At 40.7% G+C, this 21523-nt stretch overlaps 1 protein-coding gene across 4 annotated transcripts in view; it reads right to left on the bottom strand.

Annotated features, from left to right (window-relative positions):
- sema6bb (sema domain, transmembrane domain (TM), and cytoplasmic domain, (semaphorin) 6Bb) overlaps nt 1-21523 on the bottom strand; it is a 513075-nt gene that overhangs the window by 127486 nt on the left and 364066 nt on the right. For all 4 annotated transcript variants that reach the window (XM_059638496.1, XM_059638494.1, XM_059638495.1 and 1 more), the window contains one exon: nt 18623-18724. In XM_059638496.1, the coding sequence (XP_059494479.1) occupies nt 18623-18724 (102 nt within the window). The remainder of the gene's footprint in view (nt 1-18622; nt 18725-21523) is intronic.

The following is a 21523-nucleotide window of genomic DNA, read 5'->3' as shown; positions in this document are numbered from 1 at the left end:
ATGTTACCTTGAAATGTTGATGGACTAGAATTCAAAAACTGTAGCTCAACAAGGTGTTAATTGCAAGATGGAGAAAATGGGCAGAGTTCCTGTAAAGCACAGCTTCTCAGCCAGTGCTGTTCTCCCTCTGTGCTGCACTGCACTGTCAGCCTTGCTTTCTGTATTCAACTCTGGATTGGAAGTAGAAACCAGCACTCGTGATTCAGAGATGAGTATGCTACCAAGTGAGAGATATTTGACACCCCAAAAAAAATTGGGTGCCGTGACTATTATTAATTGGTGATCCTTGGCATTGAGTGTTGTCAGACTGAACCCAGACCTGGCCTTAGTCAACAAGAAATAAACTGGAAAATTCCAATTTAGAATCTAATGGCCTACAGGTCAAAAACGCTGGTAATTTGGTTTTGAGGTTGACAATTTCACTTACAGAAATAAGAAAATATTGTACTTGTGTAGTGGGGAATGGTCTGCACTGTATTTTGACACACATAGTGGGAATAAAGGAAAGCCAACTTTTCTTTAAAGCAAATTACTTAGGTGACCTGAAGCACTCAATGTCGATACTGGGTTCTGAAATCAGGAAATGGTTCAATCCTCCCCATTTGGAAGGCAATGGCCCAGTGGTATTATCACTAGACTGTTAATGCAGTGACCCAGATAATGTTCTGGGGACCCAGGTTTGAATCCTGCCACAGCTGCCGGTGGTATTTGAATTCAATAAAGTATATGGAATTAAGAATCGAATGATGACTGTCGATTGTTGGAAAAACCCATCTGGTTCACTAATGACCTTTAGGGAAGGAAATGGCCATCCTGACCTGGTCTGGTCTACATGCAACTCCAGACACACAGCAATGTGGTTGACTCTAGGTAATTTGGGATGTGCAATAAATGTTGCCTAGCTGGCGATGCTCTCATCCTGCTAATGAATAAAAAAATTGCTTTGTCAGTGATTTTCAACAGTCATAGTGGAGTTTTCTTTCTCCACCAGCTATTTAGCACCTCAGTAAGCATCCCTTTAGAAAATTAGGAAATGTCAGTAGTCACTGCAGACCTGCCCACAGCTTTTTTGGATAACACTGAAGGTTCGCAGTATGTTTTTTCAATAAAAAGGTGTACGATATGAATTGCAGGAAATGTGAGAATGCTATCAACCAGTACATTGCCAACCATTCCATATAACTCCATGAGCTGCACATTTTAAAATCTGAGCTCCTGCATATATCTTAAGTTGCAGTCAACCCCATTGAGCTCACATCCCTGTGCTCACTCACTTATATGGGTTTACGGTAAAGGCAACAATACCAGGGAACTAGGAAATGCAGAAAATTAAATAAATGTTTTGCAGCAGTCTTCTTGGTAGAAGATACTAATAACATTTCAAGAAATACTTGATTAAGGGCAAAATGGGACAGGACACATATACAATAACTATCACTTAAGAAAAAGTACTAGGGAAACTAAAAATCGACATGTCCCCTGAACGTGATGTGAAACATCTATGACATTGAAAGTGTCCAGTTCTGGTTGCATTATTATAAGAAGGGTATTATCAAGCTGGAGAGGATTCAGAAGAGATTTACCAGGATGTTGACAGGTATAGAAGGTTTGAGTTATAATGAAAGGCTGGGTAGGTTGGGACTTTTTTCATTGGAGCATAGGAGGTTGAGAGGTGACCTTGTAGAAGTTTATAAAATAATGACAGGTATAGATAGAGTTAATGGTAGTTGTCTTCTCCTCAGGATGGAGGATTTGAAGACTATGGGGCACATTTTTAAGGTGAGAGGAGAAAGACTTAATAAAGACATGAGGGGCAAGTCTTTTATACAGAGGATGGTTTGTTTGTAGAATGAACTTCCAGAGGAATTGGTAGATTTGGGTACAATTACAGCATTAAAAAGACATTTGGATAAGTACATGAATAGGAAATATTTGGAAGGATATGGGCCAGGAGCAGGCAGGTGGGACTAGTGTAGTTTGGGATTATGTTCAGCATAGACTGGTTGGAATGAAGAGTGTTTCCATGTTGTATGACTCTACGAATCTAAGTAGCTGCAGAGATTGTGGATGCACTGCGAGTATTATTTCAAGAATGCTTAGCTTCTGGAAAAGTCCTAGTGGACTGAAAAACTACCAATGTAACACCTTTATTCAAAAAGGCAAAAGACAGGTAACTAAAGTCCTGTTTTCCAGAAAATTTTAGAATCTATTATCAAGGATACAATAGCAGAGAATTTAGAAATGCACAACATTATCATGAGGGAAAATTATGCCTGACTAATATATTAGAATTCTTTGAGGAGGTAACAAGCAGGATTGATAAAGGGAAATCAATGGATGTGGTGGATTTAGATTTCCGGAAACTGATTGATAATGTACTACACATTAGGCTACTTACGAAAACAATCTATGATGCTAGAAATAGTATATTAGCATTTATAAAGGATTGGCTAACTAATAGATAGCAAAGTTGGGAATAAGACAGGCATTTTCAGGTTGGTGACTTGTAACTACTTGAGCGCCACAGGATCAGCTGGGGCGTAATTATTAATAATTTATGTTGACCACTTGGATGCGGAAAGAGAACGTACTATAGTCACATTTGTGGATGGCACAAAAGCAGATGAGAAGGCAAGTGGTGATGATAACACGAAGTCTACACAGAGATATAGACAGGTTGTGCAATTGGGCAAAAAGTTTGGTAAAATGAATATATTGTGGGAAAATGTAAGGTAGTGCTGTTTAGCAGGAAGAATAGAGGAATGGAACATTATTTTTTTGGAGAGGAGCTGAAGAAAACTACAGTACAGCCTTTGTATAAGTCACAAAAAGCTAGCATAACACTTCAGCAGCAAATAGGGAAGACAAATGGAAGATTGGTCTTTACTTCAAAGGTAGCGGAGTATAGAAATTGTGAGTTCTTGCTAAAATTACATAAAACACTAGTCGAAACACAACTGGAATATGGTGAACAGTTTTAGTTCCCTTTTCTAAGGAAAGATATACCACGTTGGAGGTCGTGCATAGAATGTTCAGTTGGTTGATAGTGGGTAGGGAGGGACTATCCTAGGCAGAGAGGATGAACAGATTGGTCCAGTACTCAGTGACGTTTAGGAGGATGAGAGGTGACCTTATTGAAACATACAATTTTGGGGACTTGATATGGTAGATTCAGACAGCCCTTGTGGGAGAGTCGAGGACCAGAAGGCATAATTTCAGCGGATGGAGTCACCTATTCAAGGTGGACATCAGACGGAATTTCTTTTCCTCGAGGGTAGTCAATATACGGAATTCTTTACAACAGAGGGTGTAAAGGCTGGATCGTTAAGTATATTCAAGACTGAGATTTTTAATCAGTAAGGGAATGAAAAGTTATTAGGAAAAGACAGCGAAGTGGAATTGACTATTATCAGATCAGTTATGATTTCATTGAATGGTGGAGTAGGCTGCATGGGCTGAAAGGCCTGCTTATGTTCTTATGTCTTATGGTTTTATGGTCTCACTTAAAAATGATGATTCTTCTCTTCAGATTCTTCCCTAACCTAACCTTTCCTTATCTCATGCATCCTTTTGTGATTTCTACTCTGATTCTCATCTCCTCTGTATCCCTGATTTTCTCCATCCCTGCTGGCTGTACCTTCATCAGTTTAGACCTTAAGTCTTGAAATTCCCTCTGTAAAGTTCTCCACCAGTCTCTTATGGCTTATATTCAACAGTGCAGACAGTTAGCAAGATGTTTGGAAATAACTTATTTAATTTTATCTCCACCCGTCCTGCTATGTCTCTTCACTGTTTAATAGCCTGGAATTCTTACACTGTAAAGGTACTACATAAATGCAAATGTTGAATTTGTCATGCTGTTTTCACTTTCTTTTGTTCACACCAAAAATAAGTGATGAATAATTGTTCTCAGACCTTCTCCTTTTTGTCTGAACTTGATGAAAATTGATTTCAAATTCAGTGATGGAGAACACTATTCTCTGACTGTGCAGTAGTGTTAGTGCCAAGCTAGCTGACCTTAGACGGAGAAATGGGAATAGTATCCTCAACAACTTTGAGCTAGAGTAGAGTACAGTCAGGATCTTGTTGAATAAGCCAACAGGACTGCAGACAGGGCCGAGGAATGGGAGCAGTACTGGGTTCTGTGCCTCCTTTCCCTGTTCTAGTTTAATGTGCTTAATGTTCATGTTGCATTGGCTGCGTATGTTCTATTGATGTCACATGCAGTCTGTGAGTAAGTCAATATGGCAACATTTTGAACTGACAGTGCTGCACCAAATCATTTCTTAAAGAACTGAAACCAAGCTTCATTTACACCAAGATTCAGTGGAGGAAGTGATGCATTCCTGACCTTTGCTACATTTCACAAACAAAGATCACTTACTGTCATCGAAGCATTTTGAATTCAAAGTTAACTCTTCTGTGTAAGGCTGGGGAGTGTTGCCGAACAAAGAGACCTAGGGGTACAGGTGCATAGTTCCTTGAAAGTGGAGTCGCGGGTAGGCAGGATGGTGAATCAGCATTTGCTATGCTTGCCTTCATTGGTCAGGGCATTGAGTAAGGAGCTGGTGACATCATGTTGTGGCTGTATAGGACATTGGTTAGGCCACTTTTAGAATACTGCGTTAATTCTGGTCAGCTTGCATCAATGCTGCTGTTAAACTGGAAAAGGTTCAGAAGATATTTATGAGGCTGTTGCTGGAATTGGACGGTGAGAGCTGTTGGGAGAGGCTGAATAGACTGAGTCTGTTTTCCAGTGTTGGAGGCTGAGGGGTGGCCTTATAGAGGCTTACAAAATCATGAGGGACATGGATAGGGTAAATAGCCAAGGCCTTTTTCCCAGGGTAGGGGAATCCAAAACTAGAAACATTTAAGGTGGCCTGTGAAAGATTTAAAAAGGGATGTAAGGGACAACTTTTTTATGCTGAGGGTGGTGCGTGTATGGAACGAGCCGCCAGAGGAAGTGGTGGAGGCTGGTACAGTTACAACATTTAACAGGCATTTGGATGGATACATGAATAGGAAAGGTTTAGAGGAATATGGGCCAAATGCTGGCAAATGGATTTAGATCAGTTTAGGATATCTGGTTGGCACGGGTGAGTTGGACCGAAGGGTCTGTTTCTGTGCTGTATAACTCTATGGCTCTACAATTGCTTGTTTTTAAAATTATCTCTGTTTCTCTTTCTAATGGTACTAGAGTATAGTTCCACTTCAGCTATTTTCTGGAACCACACACAAATGACAATTGTTATAACATGAACACACAAAATGATTGTCCATGGATTATTGAACGACAGCAAGGTTCACTCAAATGCTCTTTCTGTAATCACCTTGATGCATACTCAGGAGCATTTTAGAACAGGAATGAATGAAAAGTAATCAGGATAAGGCTTCTTGGTTGCTTCCCAACCCCCACCCAGTTCCTCTCTTCCATAGTATCAAGGGGTATAGAATGTTTTGCATTTGAGTATATCTAAAGAGTCAATTGCAATGGCTGCATTTCTTGTTCCCACAGCATTACATCCAGGGTTTCCAAGGGATCTAATGTTGGCTTCCTCTACCTGTTGTCTGGGAAACACTATCAGAAAGATCAGCATTAGTTGTCACATGTACGCTGATGGCATCCAGATCTATTTCACCCAGAGTTTTTTTTCTCCACTCCTTCACTGTTACTATACAATCAAGCTGCCTTTGCAGCATGCAGTGATGATGAGCAGTGATATCCTCCAAGCAAACATTGAGAAGACTGAAGCTATTTTTGATTTTCACTTCAAACTCCATTCCCTTGCTATTGACTCCAGTCTATATGGATAATGCTAGCCGAGCACGATAAGGATCCAGGAAAACAGACCTCCAATGAATCGCAATGACATCAAAGATAGCAAATTAACCCAGTCTGTTTTCAAGCTCAGCATACTTTTGATCCCAAGATGAGCTAACAACTTCAAATTGCTGCTGTCACTTTGAATACAAATTTTCACCTCTGTAACATGGGCCAACTCTACACCTGTCTCATGCCATCCACTGCTGAAGCCTTCATCTATGCCTTTGTTACCTCTAGACTTGATTATTCCAACACAACTCCACATTCTACCTTCAGTAAATGTCATCCATAATTCCGCTGACTGTGCCTTACCTTGCAGCATTCCTCATTCATCTATTGCCTCTGTCCTTGCTGATATATCAAACAGCATCTTGATTTTAAAGTCCTCATCCTTGCTTTCAAATCTCTGCATTCTTTCAATTCCCATAACTCTGTAAATTTGTCTAGTCCCACAACCATTTACAATATTGGTATTCCTGTAATATTGATCCCTTGTGCATCTTGTATTTAAATTACTTCATTACTGGTGACTAACCTTGGACCCCTTTAAAATATTCTGAACCAATTAGTAAAGACATGAAGGTTTCCATTTTTTAAACAGTAATTATTTTATTACTAACTATTAACTATTCAATAGAAAGGTACTTTTCTTAAATTAACTTAGAAGATGTTAGCGTTGCTGCCTGGACCAGCATTTATTGTCCATCCCTAATTGTCCTTGCGAAACTGGTGTTGAGTGTAGTTCTTGAGCCACTTGATGCAGATACACACACAATGCCACCAGGGAGTGCCAGTGTTCTAACCAACCTTTTGGTCTTTTGACCTAATATCATCTAATGTGGTTTGATGTCATATTTTAATTAATAATGTTCCTGTGGAAAGCATTGAGATGTTATATCAAAGTAAGGTTACGTTATAAATACGAATTGTACTTGTGAAAATAGCTAACAAAACGTCACGTAAAAATGGTGATATAATGATTTTTGGTAAAACAAAATGCATGTGAAATCTTACCCCGATTGTAAACTGCCCTCATAATCACACTTTTGCTTTGAGGAAGCAGGTTATAGAGTCAGACAATGGAGAAGAGGCCCTTCGTCCCACAGAGTCAGCATCGCAGAATTGTAATGCTGCAGAAGTAGGCCATTCGACTCATTATGCTTGTTAAATGAACATCATTACCTCATGCCTGTCTTTTCTCTATACACTGGAATTATATGGATTATGCTAGTCCAGCATGATAAGGATCCAGGAAAACAGACCTCCAACGAATCTCAATGACATCAAAGATAGCAAATGAGGGGAAACTGTTGGTTGATAATCATGCCAAAAGAAACTAAACCCTTTAAGAAGTAAGAACCTATCCATAGAGAGTAGATTTCAATGGTTGACACAAATTGATTGTGAAGGGAAAAGGCCTCATCAACCACAGGCCACAGAGTTGCTCACATTGTGCACAAATTCAGAAATTTACACTTATAGAAAGTTACTGTTGAGAAACAAGGTTTTCGGCCCTTCAAATTCTCATTGGTCTTTTTTCGTCACATGGCCAATCTGGTGCAACATTGCTTTCCACTCCCTTTAACAATGCTGTTTTTCAAACACAAACTGCTGAATTCATTTTCAAAAGATTTACCGACAGCTTTGACGCCAGAAGAGAGAGGAACTGTATTTGCACAAATGAAGTAAACAAGCTTGAGGGTAAAGATGCAGAAAAGAACAGAACTGGGCAAAATTGGTATGTTTGTATGCAATTTCTGCACATAAACCACATTCTATCAACTCAATTGATTTATTGGATAATTCAAATGCAACTGGGGAAGTGCCCAACAGCAGTTAACAAGTATCTAGCTCCACTCACACAAAATGAATGGTGTTATGATACTGTGATTACAAGGCTGTAATATTAATTAGGTACTGCCTGGAAGGCAAGAGTGTAATTTAATTGGTCATAGAGCAATAGTGACTGCAATACAACCAAGCTGTAGGTTCCTCCACCATTCCTTCAGCTTGAAGTCCCACAGTAAAATTCTTCATCTCTCTAGATATAATATATGTATATATTTCAGGCTCACCATCTGTTTTCAGAAATAATAATTGCAACTTGTATTTATAGAGAGCCTTCAATGCAATAAAACATCCTCTGTGGATGTTGCAAAACAAAATTTGTCAGTGAGTGCTTTAAGAAGCATCATTTAGTATTAATGAAAGCTAGCAGAGTGAAGGACACTAACTGGCCAAGATCAGGCCTTTCTCAGGATTCAGGAGCCTATGGTGGAGTCAGTACTTGCGGAATGAGGTTTGTAGTGGAGACCAAAGGCAATGGCTTCCCAATAGTTAACTAGGCGAGCATTTTCCTCATCGCCATGGGATGTTGAGCAAGCAATCTAACAATTTAAATACAGTCGAGGGTTAAAGGGTTGCAGTGGGTGAGGTATAGCCTAGCGCTGTCAGTGTACACCTGGAAATCAATGCTGTGTTTCTGAAGAAAGGTCCTGGCCCAAAATGTCTTACTTTGCTGCTGCTCTGATTCTGCCTGGCCTGCTGTGTTCCTCCAGCTCTATGCGGTATTGTGTGTGTGTTTTTGGATGGTAACTTTGAAGGGACAAATCAGAGGAGGTTAAAGGCTGATTCTTGGGAATCATAGGAGTAATAGTGCAAGAGTAAGAAGCAATTACAGATGACTATCTCACAATGGCTGTACAATTAAGAATGGATTCAGACAAGAGCTATTTAGGATGTGAGTTTGCTCGCTGAGCTGGAAGGTTAGTTTTCAGACGTTTCATCACCATTCCAGGCAACATCATCAGTGAGCCTCCGACGAAGCGCTGGTGCTATATCCCGCCCTCCACCGATCTGGTTAGGTTTCCTTGGGTTGGTGATGTCATTTCCTGTTCTTTTTCTCAGGGGATGGTAGATTGGTTTCAAGTCAATGTGTTTGTTGATGGAATTCCGGTTGGAATGCCATGCTTCTAGGAATTCTAGAAATTCTACAAATCTTCTCAAAACTCGCTAAGAGCTATTTAGCTATTCCTGTCTAGCTGGGTGACAGTAGAGAAGAACTGGAGGAGGGCCTTGTGGCCAACTGTGTCATATGCTGCAGAACTATCAAGAAGGACAAGGTGGGATATATTACCTCTGAAATAGTTAGTGGAATGCCATTTGTAAAATCAATAAGAGCTGTTTTGGTTTTATGAGAGGGTAGAAAGCTGATTGGAGGCATCTAACATGGGGTTTGGAGAATAATCAGCAGGGAAACCATCATTTGCTTTCGCCTTGGCCATTTCCCTAGCACGGCCAACATCTCTGCTATCTTCTTCTCTATTACCTGGACATCTACAATGCATAAGTGGTAAACAAGTTATTGGAGAGAATACTGAAGGACAGGATTAACCAGGATGGGCAAGGTCTGACTGGGGATAGTCAGTATGGACTTGCGTGCAGGAAGTCATGTCTGACAAATTCTTTTGAGTTTTTTTGAAGAGGTAGCTGAGAGGATAGATGAGGGTAGGCAGTGGATGTTGTCTATACGGACTTTAATAAGGACTTTGACAAGGTCCCATGTGGCAGGCTAGTCATGAAGGTTAGGTTGCATGGGATCCAGGGAGAGCTAGCAAATTGGATTTAAAATTGGCTTGATGGAAGGAAGCAGAAGGTGATGGTTGAAGTTGTTTCTCAGACTGGAGGCCTGTGGCTAGTGGTGTGCCACAGGGGTGGGTGCTATGATCTTTGTTATTTGTTATTTATATATATTTATTATTTATTTATTATTATTATTATTATTATTATTATTTATTTATTATTAGTTATTTATTTATATAAATGGTCTGGATGTGAATGTACGAGACATATTAGTAAGTTTGCATATGATACAAAATTAGGAGGCATCGTTGATAGCGAAGAAGGTTATCAAAAATTACAGAGGGATCTTGATCAGATGGGGAAGTGGGCTGAGGATTGGCAAATGCAATTCAATACAAATAAACGTGAGATGTTGCACTTTGGAAGGTCAAACCAAGGTCGGAATTATACATTAAATGGTAAGGTCCTGAGGATTGTTGTGAAACAAAGGGACCTCAGAGTCCAAGTACATACTTTGTTGAAAGCAGCATCACATGTAGACAGGGTGATAAAGAAGGTATTTAGCATGCTGGCCTTCATTTGTCGAGGCATTGAGTATAGGAATTGGGGCATTATGTTACAGTTATATAAGATGTTGGTCAGGCTATACTTGGAATATTGTGAACAGTTTTGCTCATCCTGTTATAGGAAAGACATAGTTAAACTGGAAAATGTGCAAAGAAGGGGCAGTACGGTGGCTCAGTAGTTAGCAGTGCTGCCTCACAGCGCAGGGGACCCGGGTTCAATTCCATCCTCAGGCAACTGTCTGTGTGGAGTTTGCACATTCGCCCCGTGCCTGTGTGGATTTCCTCCAGGTGCTCCAGTTTCCTCCCACAGTCCAAAGATGTGCAGGTTAGGTGGATTGGCCATGCTAACTTGCCCGTAGTGTTCAGGGTTATCGGTCTGGATGCGGTGCTCCAAGGGTCGGCGTGGACCTGTTGGGTGAAGGGCCTGTTTCCACATTGTAGGGATTCTATGATGAAGATTTATGAGGATGTTGCCAGGACTAGTAGGCCTGAGTTCTAGGGAGAGGTTGGCCAGGATAGGACTTGAATCCTTGGAACATTGGAGAATGAAGGGTGACCATATTGAGGTGAATAAAATCATGAGAGGCATAGACAGGATGAATGCAAACAGTCTTTTTCCCAGGGATGGGGAATTGAAAACTAGATGGCATAGATTTCTGGTGAAAGGGGAAAGATTTAAGAAGGACCTGAGGGGCAATTGCTTCATGCAGAGAGTGGTGCATATATGGAATGGGCTGCCAGAGAAAGTAGTTGAGGCAGGTACAATTGCAACATTTAACAAAAACTTGTCCAGGTACATGGATGGGCAGGGTTTAGAGGGACATGGACAGATTGTGGGCAGTTGGAACTAGCTAAGTGGGTACTATGGTCAGAATGGACCAGTTTGGGCCGAACAGCCTGTTTCCATGCTGTATTATTCCATGATTCTATAGCTTCAGTCTTATAACCTGTTGGTGTCACCCCAACAACATTCTGATTGTAATCTCATATTAATTTCATGTAGTTATTTAATTTTTCCATAAGGTCTGACAAGACCAGCACAGGTTTTCCCACCTTGCTTTCCAAACTGCTGCTTTTAATTCTAGAATTAACTTCAGTGACAGCCTAAGGAATAAAATAAATGCTATTGTATTGTTTTCCTCATACTTTGAAGCAGGAATTAAAACACTCTCCAAAACCATAATCATTATTTTCCCCAAAAGGCGTCTTCCAACAGATGAAAATTATATCTTCAGCTTGATCCATTTTAAAGGAGATGTAATTATTTGAAGGGAAATTTAAAGTCTGGTGGAAACAGAGAGAGTGTTGTGGTTGGTTAATAATTTGGTTTGTAGGAACAAAGCAGTACATGTTTACATGCATAGTATGCCAGAACTCTAGGACTGGAGCTCGCCCTAAATCATTCCACTCATCACTCCTGCCACTGGTAGTGACTTTCAGAACCCAAAATTAATGCTCCTACACACTGCTCAGTTGACTATCAGCTTAATTGTGTCACTGAATAACTGAAAGAGATTGAGCAAAGATTTCAATATTTTACAAATATAATTGCTAATCTGTCACCATGTTCAGTGACAGTACATTGGAAGAAATAGGAAATTATTTATCATTATGCATTCCTACAAATCATTTAGTGTTTGATTTCGGCCTTGACTGATGTTTTGAGCCATGAAATAAGCTTTACATTTTCTATCATGCAAATGTCTCAACTATGTTATCTTGACGTCATACTTTCAGATATTGTTCACAGTGTGAGAGAGTTAAAACAAATACTCATTAACTCCTCGTTCTTCATACATTTTCAATTACCCCATGAGTCAATTCAATTGATTGTTTCGATATATAACTGGAGGACTTTTCACTTCTGGGAAAATTCTGAGTATTGAATACCCTCAAGGACATTAGGGAACCAGATAGGTTTTCCTGACAACTGACAATGGATTCATGGTCATCATTAGATTCTTAATTCCAGATATTTATTGACTTCAAATTCCAGCATCTGCTGTGGTAGGATTCAAACGCAGGTCCCCAGATCATTATCTGGGTCTCTGGATTAACAGTCCAGTGATAATACCACTAAACCATTGTCTCCCCTATTCTTTTTACTCAACATAAATCCTGTAATTTGCAATCATTTAATGATATGGAGGGCAAAACACATTGGGAATTTGGAACAGTCACACAATTATGGCATGAGTAATCTAGAGGTTGAGACAACTTGTCCATGGACAGGAGCTCAAACCAGACCACTTCAGCAAAGGAATTTACATTTAATTCATTAAATAAAGCTATCAATAATGGTGACCATGTGACATTGAATAGTTGAAAGAATCCATATTGATCACTAATAATCTTAGGAGGTAATCTGTCTTTTCTATCTAGTCTGAGCTAGTTTTGACTTCAATCCCTCCACAGGTTAGTTGGCTTATAGGTGCCCTCTAATGTGGCCCAGCAAGCCACGGGGTTGACATTAAGAAGGTTCGCCACCACTTCTCAATAGCGAATTAGGGTCAGCAATAATAGCTAGGTTTAGTCTTGACACCCATGCCCCATGAATTAATAAAACAAACACATGGGCTGGTACACAGGTTTGCATGCCAATGAGAAAAATCCACTTTGGAGATTGTGAAGGGGCATAAATGACCTCGGTCATTCTTATAACTGTAGGATTCTAAGGCTGCATAAGGTCTGTTTTGAAATGAACTATACAGGAATATGCTGGGTATTATCAGGAAGAACAGCAAGGCAGGCATGCGGTAATAGTTCATGTGCACGTTTGACGAGACATTTTATTGAAGCTCTACAGTCTATAGAGCCGGATACCATTAGGATTGAAAAGATTAAGAGAGAGAAAATGAGAATTGCTGACATCAAGCTTTGACTTCATAAGCTTGCAAATTGTGTCTTGTATTGGGCAGGGAGATATACTCAAACTGTAAATCAATGCCCTCAGAAGGAAGATATCACAGCAAAAGACAATTTGAAGGCCAGGTTTGCGACGGTCAGTCTCACAATGAGAAAATCTCCATTGAAGGGCGATAAGGGGAATACAGCTGTAGGATTGACAGCAGAGTTGCAGAGGGTGGGGGAGTAACATGATGGGCAAGTATTAACAGAATTGTGGTTTCATTTGTCTGCTTATGCTGACTGACTATTATTTTCTGTCTCCTCCATTTTTTATGCAAACAGTGACTACCAGTACTCCTCCTTCCCTCACCCCCGTTCCAGTTTCATGCAACACTGAATGACAGACAAGGCCTTTGTGTTTTCTGAAAGTCTAGAGGAAATGTAATCCTCAGGCCTGCCAGCACCCGTTACCTGATTAAGTAAATACTTGTCACATTCTAGTATAAACACAATCGGTGAATCCTGTCCTAATCAGCCCTTCTTTAGGATGGGAACAAGGGTCTCTTTATTCTTGAATTTTTTTTCTTTAGAAATCTAGACCTAAATCAAAAGAGGTGGAAGGAATCGTGCAGTTATAATTAAATGTGTTTATAAAATTTTAACTCCCAGAATTTTTCACACTATGGAATTTGCTCAGGTTACGGCCAATTAAACAAATTAAAGTGACAGAATCCCTTTCTTTAGGAGTGTAGAGGCTGCATTTAATCATTGCCATGACTTGTGTCATTTCTTTTTCTGACTTGAGTTTTCCCTGTGTCTCTGTCTCTCTCACACTCACACAGCCACAGCCTTACTCCCACCACACCCACCACCACTGGCTGGGCTAGCATTTCTTGCCTGTGTCTAAATGCCCTTGAGACAATGGTGGTGTCCACATGTATCTGCTACCCATGTCCTTCTAGATGGAATGTCATCTGACTCAAAATCATAGAATCCCTACAGTGTGGAAACAGGCCCTCCGGCCCAACAAGTCTACGCTGTCCCTCAGAGCATCCCACCCAGACCCATTCCCCTATAACCCATCTAACCTACACATCCCTGAACACTAGGGGCAACTTAGCATGGCAAATCCACTCAGCCTTGGACAGTGGGAGGAAACTGGAGCACACAGAGGAAACCCACACACACACAGGAAGAATGTGCAAACTCCACACAGACAGTTGCCTGAGGGTGGAATTGAACCTGGGTCCCTGGTGCTATGAGCCAACGTGCCACCCTCATAATGTTTTAACTGTTAAAACGTTAACTCTGTTTTCACCCTGCAGATGCTTCTGGACCTGCTGAGTTCCACCGGCAATTTTTGTTTTTGTTTTCGGTCTCCAGCCTTCGCAGTTCTTTGTTTTACTTTAGTGTTCTATTACACTCCTGGCTGGGACTTGTGGATGGCGGACATGCTTTGAGTAGTCAGGAGGTAATTTATGTGCTGCAGGATTCCTAGCCTCTGATTTGCTCTTATAGCTACAGTATTTATATGGCTTGTCCAATTCAGATTCTGGTCAGTGGTAAGTCCCAGGATGTTAGTAATGATGATAATGCCACTGAATGTCAAGGGACAATCGTTCACTTGTCTCTTAATGGCGATGATCATTGTTTGAGTATTTAATTCCATGGAATAACATTGCAGCAAAATGTTTTTACTATTATGCACTTTGGCCAATCCACACTGATAGCTTGAATGACCAGGCAACCTTAGACTACTTCATGATGGCCTGCTACTCAAAGAATTCTCACAGTATTATCAATGCCCTTTTTAAGCAAGTTGTCAACTCATGGAACCAGAGAGGGAATCATTATCGTACTTTATCATTCCAGAACTGCATCCAAAATTGGAGACCATTAATCTCAATAAATACTACAAAGGATTTGGCAATGCAGCAGTCGAAAAAGTAGTGTTGAAGTATTTTCCGAAGTTCTCCAGGCATTAAGGATTGATTCTCAGGTACCTCTTGACTACATTTCCAGCAGTCTTTGCCACCTTAGCTCTGTGCAACTCATGGAATAATGTTTGCATGCAGAGAGGCACAGAAAAGGAACTCCAGAACTTTATTCTGCCTAATAGCATCTGAAGGCTTGGCTGCCAATGGTAAAGCAATTATAATTGGAAAAGTATGAGGGGTATAAATTAAACATGTGCAAATGTCTGGTCGGGTTGTGGATTAGAGGAGATTACAGGCATGGGGAGTAGGGAGGCCATGGACAGATTTGAAAACAGCAAGACATTGCTTGAACAGGAGCCACTGTAGGTCCATGAGCAGTAGAGACTTGGTGGAAATACAAGTAGCAGAGTTTAAGATGTTTACAGAGCGTGGAATGAGGGAGACCAGTCAGGAGCGCTTTGCAATTGCTTAATCTACTCCTGTTACTACCATTCTAGAAAATGCAGGTGAAAAATAGAACTCATGAGGAATATGTGGAAGAGTTTAAGTCCCTGTGAATGACATAGAACCTCAACCACTCAACCTTCAGGTCCAGATGACCCATGGTTATTTGTCTACAATAATGGTTGCAAATTAATATTTGCCCACATTTCTGTTTTGCTGTATCAGCAGACAAAGTGCTGACGTGGATGGCTTGTAAACTTACTTCACAATCTCTTTAATGCCTTTATAGTTTCAAAAAGATACAATCCCATCGACAATCATTCTGAGCTATTTTTAGAAGCTTGTAGGGGATGGGAGGTATTGAAGAAAATGCAGAATTGAGCATTAATCAGAATTTGATACCCACGTATCAAATACAGTCCCATCAAGCAGAGTAAACACCTGCTTAATTGTATCAGAGGGCATACAACTGTACAATAATAAAGTCAAGTTTTAGTGAAATTCAAACCAGGTAAAATTGTAGTAGAGGTCTTGTGGTTTTTGTAACTCTTCCAGTGAGCTGGAGTTCGAATAAACTGATATGTTGCATGGATTATATATTTCTTTTGTGGAATGCAAGCAGTAAGGAATGTGCTGGAAAGGTTACAGGGACTGATCAATTCTGTTCTTGTCATGTGGAAATGTCTGCTCATCACAAAACACAAATGTCAGAGGCTTTCACATAAAGGAATACAAAGTTAAAATGAAAAGGAGATACATAAAATCTGGAAAAAAAATTAAAATTTTTCTCAACAGCAAATGTTTCTGTAATCAATAAATCATTTTCTTTTTGCAGTGAAATATCAGAGTGAGGAATAGTGTTGCTATTAGGGTGACCCTAGAAATGTGGGGCTCAGTGGCTCAGTTGTTAGCACTGCTGCTTCACAGTGCCAGGACCTGGGTTCAAATGCAGCCTGGGGTGACTGTGCAGGGTTTGCACATTCTACCCCCATCGGTGTGGGTTTCCTCCAGGTGCTCTAGTTTCCTCCCACAGTCCAAAGGTGTGCAAGTTAGATGGATTGGCCTTGCTAAATTGTCTAGTGTCCAGGGATGTGTAGGTTAAGTGGATTGGCCATGGGAAATACAGGGTAGGGGTGTGACTCTGGGTGTGATGCTCCTCAGAGTGGACCTGTTGGGCCAAATGACCTGTTTCCACACTGTAGAGATTTGACTTGATTCTATTCTAATATGAAGTCCTCACATATTCTTTCTGGTTTAGGCTGCTTGTGGTTAACATCTTGAAAATGCCAACTTACAAAATGGGCGATCAAACAAATATAGGACAATAGGAATGCCTTATATATAATTCTGTCAGTTCTACAATTTTAATAGGGGTTCCAGGAACAGGAGGATAACTCTGCTTCCTAATTGGATTGCATTCTCCCTGCTGGCAAACATGCAAACCAGGGAAAGCAGCAGTAAATTTGAACTGGGTCAACATTTCAAAACTAGCGAGCCCTTTAGTTGAGGTTACTCTTCGCTGGTGTAGGAAAACATATGACACTGTCAGAAGCACAGATTTTCTGTTGTGCTTGGGACGGCGGCATATTATTGATCAATGCAAGACTGCACAAAATCCTTGAAAGAGTCTGAGAGGGTAAACAATGAACAATTACTTTCTCTGGTCAGTGAATCAGTAAAAGGTTTTGAAAAGTAACAAAGATTTGAAGTCCATGGTCGGAACAACTTGACAGATTTCAATGAGGTGCCACACAAGTAGGAGAAACAAGCTTCACAATTAAACATTCACTCATGTGAAACTAAACTGAAACAAGGTCTGTCCCATGTCCACCTTTCCCTAACTGGGGGTTTCATCACACACTTTCGTCGTACTTGAAAACATTTCGACTTTGTGTTGTTCCTTTGTTTACAACATGTAATTGTTCATAGATATTTATAGCACAGAAGGAAGCCATTTGGTCCATCAGGTCTGTGCCACTCACCAAGGTTTGATTTACACAAATCCTGTTCGCAGCTCTTGTCCCATAGCTCTGGAGAAGCAACAACTGTTGGGAAGTGGATAGTCCCCGCTATCAGCACCACAAGCAAGAGAATCAGCCCCAGCCGCAGGAACACCGTAAGGTGGCATTTTACTGGTGACAGCCCATTAAGAGGCTGGTGCTCTCAGTGCCTTCTAATTGAGAATGGCAGCCTATCTCCCAAATCTGCTGGCCATTACCTCAACAGAATCATAGAATCCCTGCAGTGTGGAAGCAGGTCATTTGGCCCACTGAGTCTGCACTGACCCTCCAAACAGCATCTCATCCAGATGCACTGTCCCCTACCCTATTCCCAGAACCCCACATTCCCCCATGGCTAATCCACCCAGCCTGCACGTCTTTGGGCTGTGGGTGGAAACCACAGCATCCAGAGGAAACCCGCAAAGACACAGGGAGAACATAAATCCTCCAAACGGACAGTCATCCGAGGCTGGAATCGAACCCCAGTGCCTGGTGCTGTGAGGCAGCAGTGCTAACCACTGAGCCAACGTGCCGACAGGATCCTCAGCACCATCATTGAAAGTGGCCAGTCTTTCAGATGAAAGGTGGGAATCCTTCAGGGTACGCTGCTCTTAATGAGTTGGCTTTGGCAGGCAGCCTTGGCAGTTGGCAGTGATGAGCCTTCAAGCAGTGCTGCGGTAGCTGCAAATGTGGCTACTAGCATTACGGAGCTACTCTGTACAACATGCAATAGCTGTGAAGAAAACCCATTTGCCAATCTATTGGGACACCACCAAGCTTTGTGGTAAAATGCCAGGGGGCAGCAAGTGGCTTTTCTTGAGTACCTAATGGCACAATTGGCAAAGTAGCCAAACTGTTCAAGTTCTCCCCATTGATGATATAACGTAGCATTTGGGAGATACATCAGGGGCCAGCCACAATGCTTTCTGTTGCCAATTTACCAGCCCACTCACCTCACAACCCATCTCCATAGATGTGTTAAAATCCAGTCCGGTACTCAAGTGACTGGTTTTGGTGCGAAGCTATGTCGAGTAAAGGCCAAGGTTTAGATTTATAATCAGTCCTGCTAAATCCTGCCTTGTTGAGCTTACTTTGCAGGTATTGGTGATGGCACAATGAAAAAAAAAGTTCTCCTTCTGTGCTGAAATTTCTATGTTTCTTTTTGGTCTAAATCCACATCTAAAGATAAAACACTACAACAGGATTATTTTCACTCCGTCCCCTGAGCTAATTTGCCAAAATGTTATAAGTCCTGCAGAGCTACCAAGCCTTGCATAGGATGCCAGGGTCAATATCCCTCAGTTGACAACCTTGGCTCATTAGGTAGCTGGCGTCTTGTGTTCTGTGGGCTGTAAAGGAGACGAGTACTAATGAGTATAGCAAGCACATACAGGAAAGTTATAGGAGGCAACAGTCACTCACTGTGTAATTTGCACACACTGGATTATAAGCATTGGTTCCGCATATGAAGAGCGTGCTGCTATTCCTCTTCAGAAGCACTTTGATAAAGTTCCGACATTCTACCTGAAAATAGAACAAAATGACTAATTATAACTCCTTCTAAACAATCTGCACTTCAGAATTTTTGCCGCATAATTTTCATCAATGCACGAGAATATAAGACATACTTTATAATGCTAGTTGCTTCAAAAAAAACTTTCTGTTGTTTGTTTTAGGATCGTGGATTAAAAGCTGAAACAAGCACAAATCTTACAGTAAGAAAACTACTCAATGTTAGCAATTGGCTCACTTTGGACACAGCAGTGAGTTAGAAAAGAAGATTTGTATTGGCTGTGAAAAATCGTTTTTCTAATCAATTAAAAACTCAAGAATAAGATGACTAATGGTGCTAGGTACAAGTTGTCCACATTCTGTTTTAATTTTATATATCCAGGCTACGAACAGCTTTCTATACAATATAGAATACAGTGGTAACAAGTGCAAATTGCTTTTATAGAACACCTTTAACATATCAAAATAAATTCAGTTTTTCCTCGAGTGAAAATGACAAACTGATATTGGATAATAAACGCCCAAAGGCTTGGTTAAAGAGTTCAGAATTAAAGAGTGATTTAAATGTGGAGAAAGAGAGATATAGGGCTTGCACACAATAAAGATGGCAAGTTAATATTGTTTTAACACAATTTTATTTCCAACGAGAAAAACAATTAAGAAGAGACAAAACATGGTGCTGATTTACCATCATTCATTTTAGTACACCACACGAAAAAAAGTCCACCCTTCAGTCCTGCGTGTAAAATTATATACAGCCGTTACCGCAGTCAAGCACATAGCTAACAACTTGTATTTCTATAGCAACTTTCCTTTTGTAAAACATTCCAAGGCACGTAACAGAGGCATCACTGAACAAATTTTAACAATGAGCCATATCGGTAGATAACAGTACAAATGAGCCCAAGCTTTAGTCAAAAAGATGAGTTTTCAGGAATGCCTTGAAAATGGAAAGATAGATTGTGAAACCGTGAGAGACAAGAAAGGATTTTTGTGTGTTCAGGACTTGGCACATGAAGACATAGCTGTCATTGGTAGATGACTGGGGATGCTCAAGAGACCATAAACACAATTGCTGCTGGCTGCAAGTGAGCTGTCTAGCCTAATTCCACTATACAACTTCAGCTCAATACCCATGCATATTACAGCATTTCAAGTACACATCAAATTCTTTTTACAATTTCTGCCAGTACCACCCTTTCAGGCAGTGGGTTCCCAACACCAAACTACCAGTTAGATGAAGGAAATATTTATTGTCTATTCTCTTCCAATCTTCCCGACAACTATTTACAATTATGCACCTTGCTTGCTGACCATTTTGCTAAGGGAAGTATCCAATCTGATCTAGCTTCCTCATAAATTTATAAATCTCTAGTGATTCTCTATACAGTCTCCTCTGTTGCAGCCTCAGAGTCAGAATTCTCTGTTTGTAGAAACATTCTCATACATCTCTCTATCCTTTCCAGTGTGATTGCACTTTCCTGCAATGTGAAGGCCAGAACTATAGGAAGGACCCCTAACCTGATATAATTAGTGGCTTGTACAGTTCTGCCTGCTGTTCCTTTACTCCCTCTGTACCTCCCTCTGTACAGATGTGCCTCTGTTCCTTTATTCCCTCTGTATTTTATAATTTATGATGTGCTATCTGGCATTGTATGGCCTCCCAAACCGGATGACTTCAATCTTCTCCAGTTTAAATTTCATTTTCTACTTTTCCCACCCTACTAATCAGTTCGTTAATATTTTTTTCCAGTTTAGATATTCTTCCTCACATCAAACCATTACCAGCTGTTAAGTGTGAGGGAGGAACTGAAGGAAATCACTATTAGCAGGGAAATAGTGTTGGGGAAACTGATAGGATTAAAAGCTGATAAATCCCCAGGGCCTGATAATCTGCATTCCCTAGTCCTTAAGGAAGTGGCCCCCAAAATAATGGTTGCTTGGTGGTCATGTTCCAAGATCCAAATTGGCAGATTTGTTAATCTTGCCTCTTTAAACTTAAGTTGATAGAAACCATGAAAACCAAGGGATCCAGTTCTGAGTCCTATGGAGCTATACCAGAAAGAGCTTTCAAATTCCAGTCGGAACTATTGACCATGACCCTTTGCTTCCTGCCACTGAGCCAATTTCAGTTCAACTTACTATCTGCTCTTGAATTCCATGGACTGTCACTTTTCTGTCATGTGTCTGTCATGTGGGACCTACATTAGCTAACTACTAAATAAATGCTCCTTATTACCTCCAACTCATCAAATCAGGTTAGTCACTTGTGGCCTTGCCTTACCAAATCCTTGTCTATAGCGCTTGATGAATCTATGTTCTCCTAAAGGATAATTTATAACGTCCTTTACAATTTCTTGCAAAGAATTGCTCACCCCTGAGGTCAGCCTGACGGTCCTTCAACCACTTGGGTCTATCCCTTCAACGTTTTATAAGCAATGGTACAAAGATAACAGTGCTCCCATTCTCCAGCGCCAGACCTCTAAAAAGACAGGACTGAAAAAATGCGGGTGGAAACTTCTGTTATATACTCCTTGGCTTTCCTTAGCAATCTGGGATAGAATATATCCAGGCCTGCTGATTAATCTGCTTTTGAAGATACCAAGCCTTTTACTATCTGCTTGCTCATTCTGTTTCTACAATCCAATTTTTCCTTCTTATCTCTGTATTTTCATCATTTAACCTGGAAGGAATGTTTGGGGACAGGGATGGTGAGAAATAAAGGTATGGTATTTGTTTTATTCACTTGTGGGTTGAGTGCGTTGCTGGCTGGCCAGCATTTACTGCCCATCCATAGTTGCCCTTGAGAAG

Source organism: Stegostoma tigrinum, chromosome 30 (genome assembly GCF_030684315.1).
Source record: "Stegostoma tigrinum isolate sSteTig4 chromosome 30, sSteTig4.hap1, whole genome shotgun sequence".
NCBI lineage: Eukaryota > Metazoa > Chordata > Chondrichthyes > Orectolobiformes > Stegostomatidae > Stegostoma > Stegostoma tigrinum.
The sequence above is the reverse complement of the archived record's forward strand: the minus strand, read 5'-3'. Positions and strand labels throughout refer to the sequence as shown.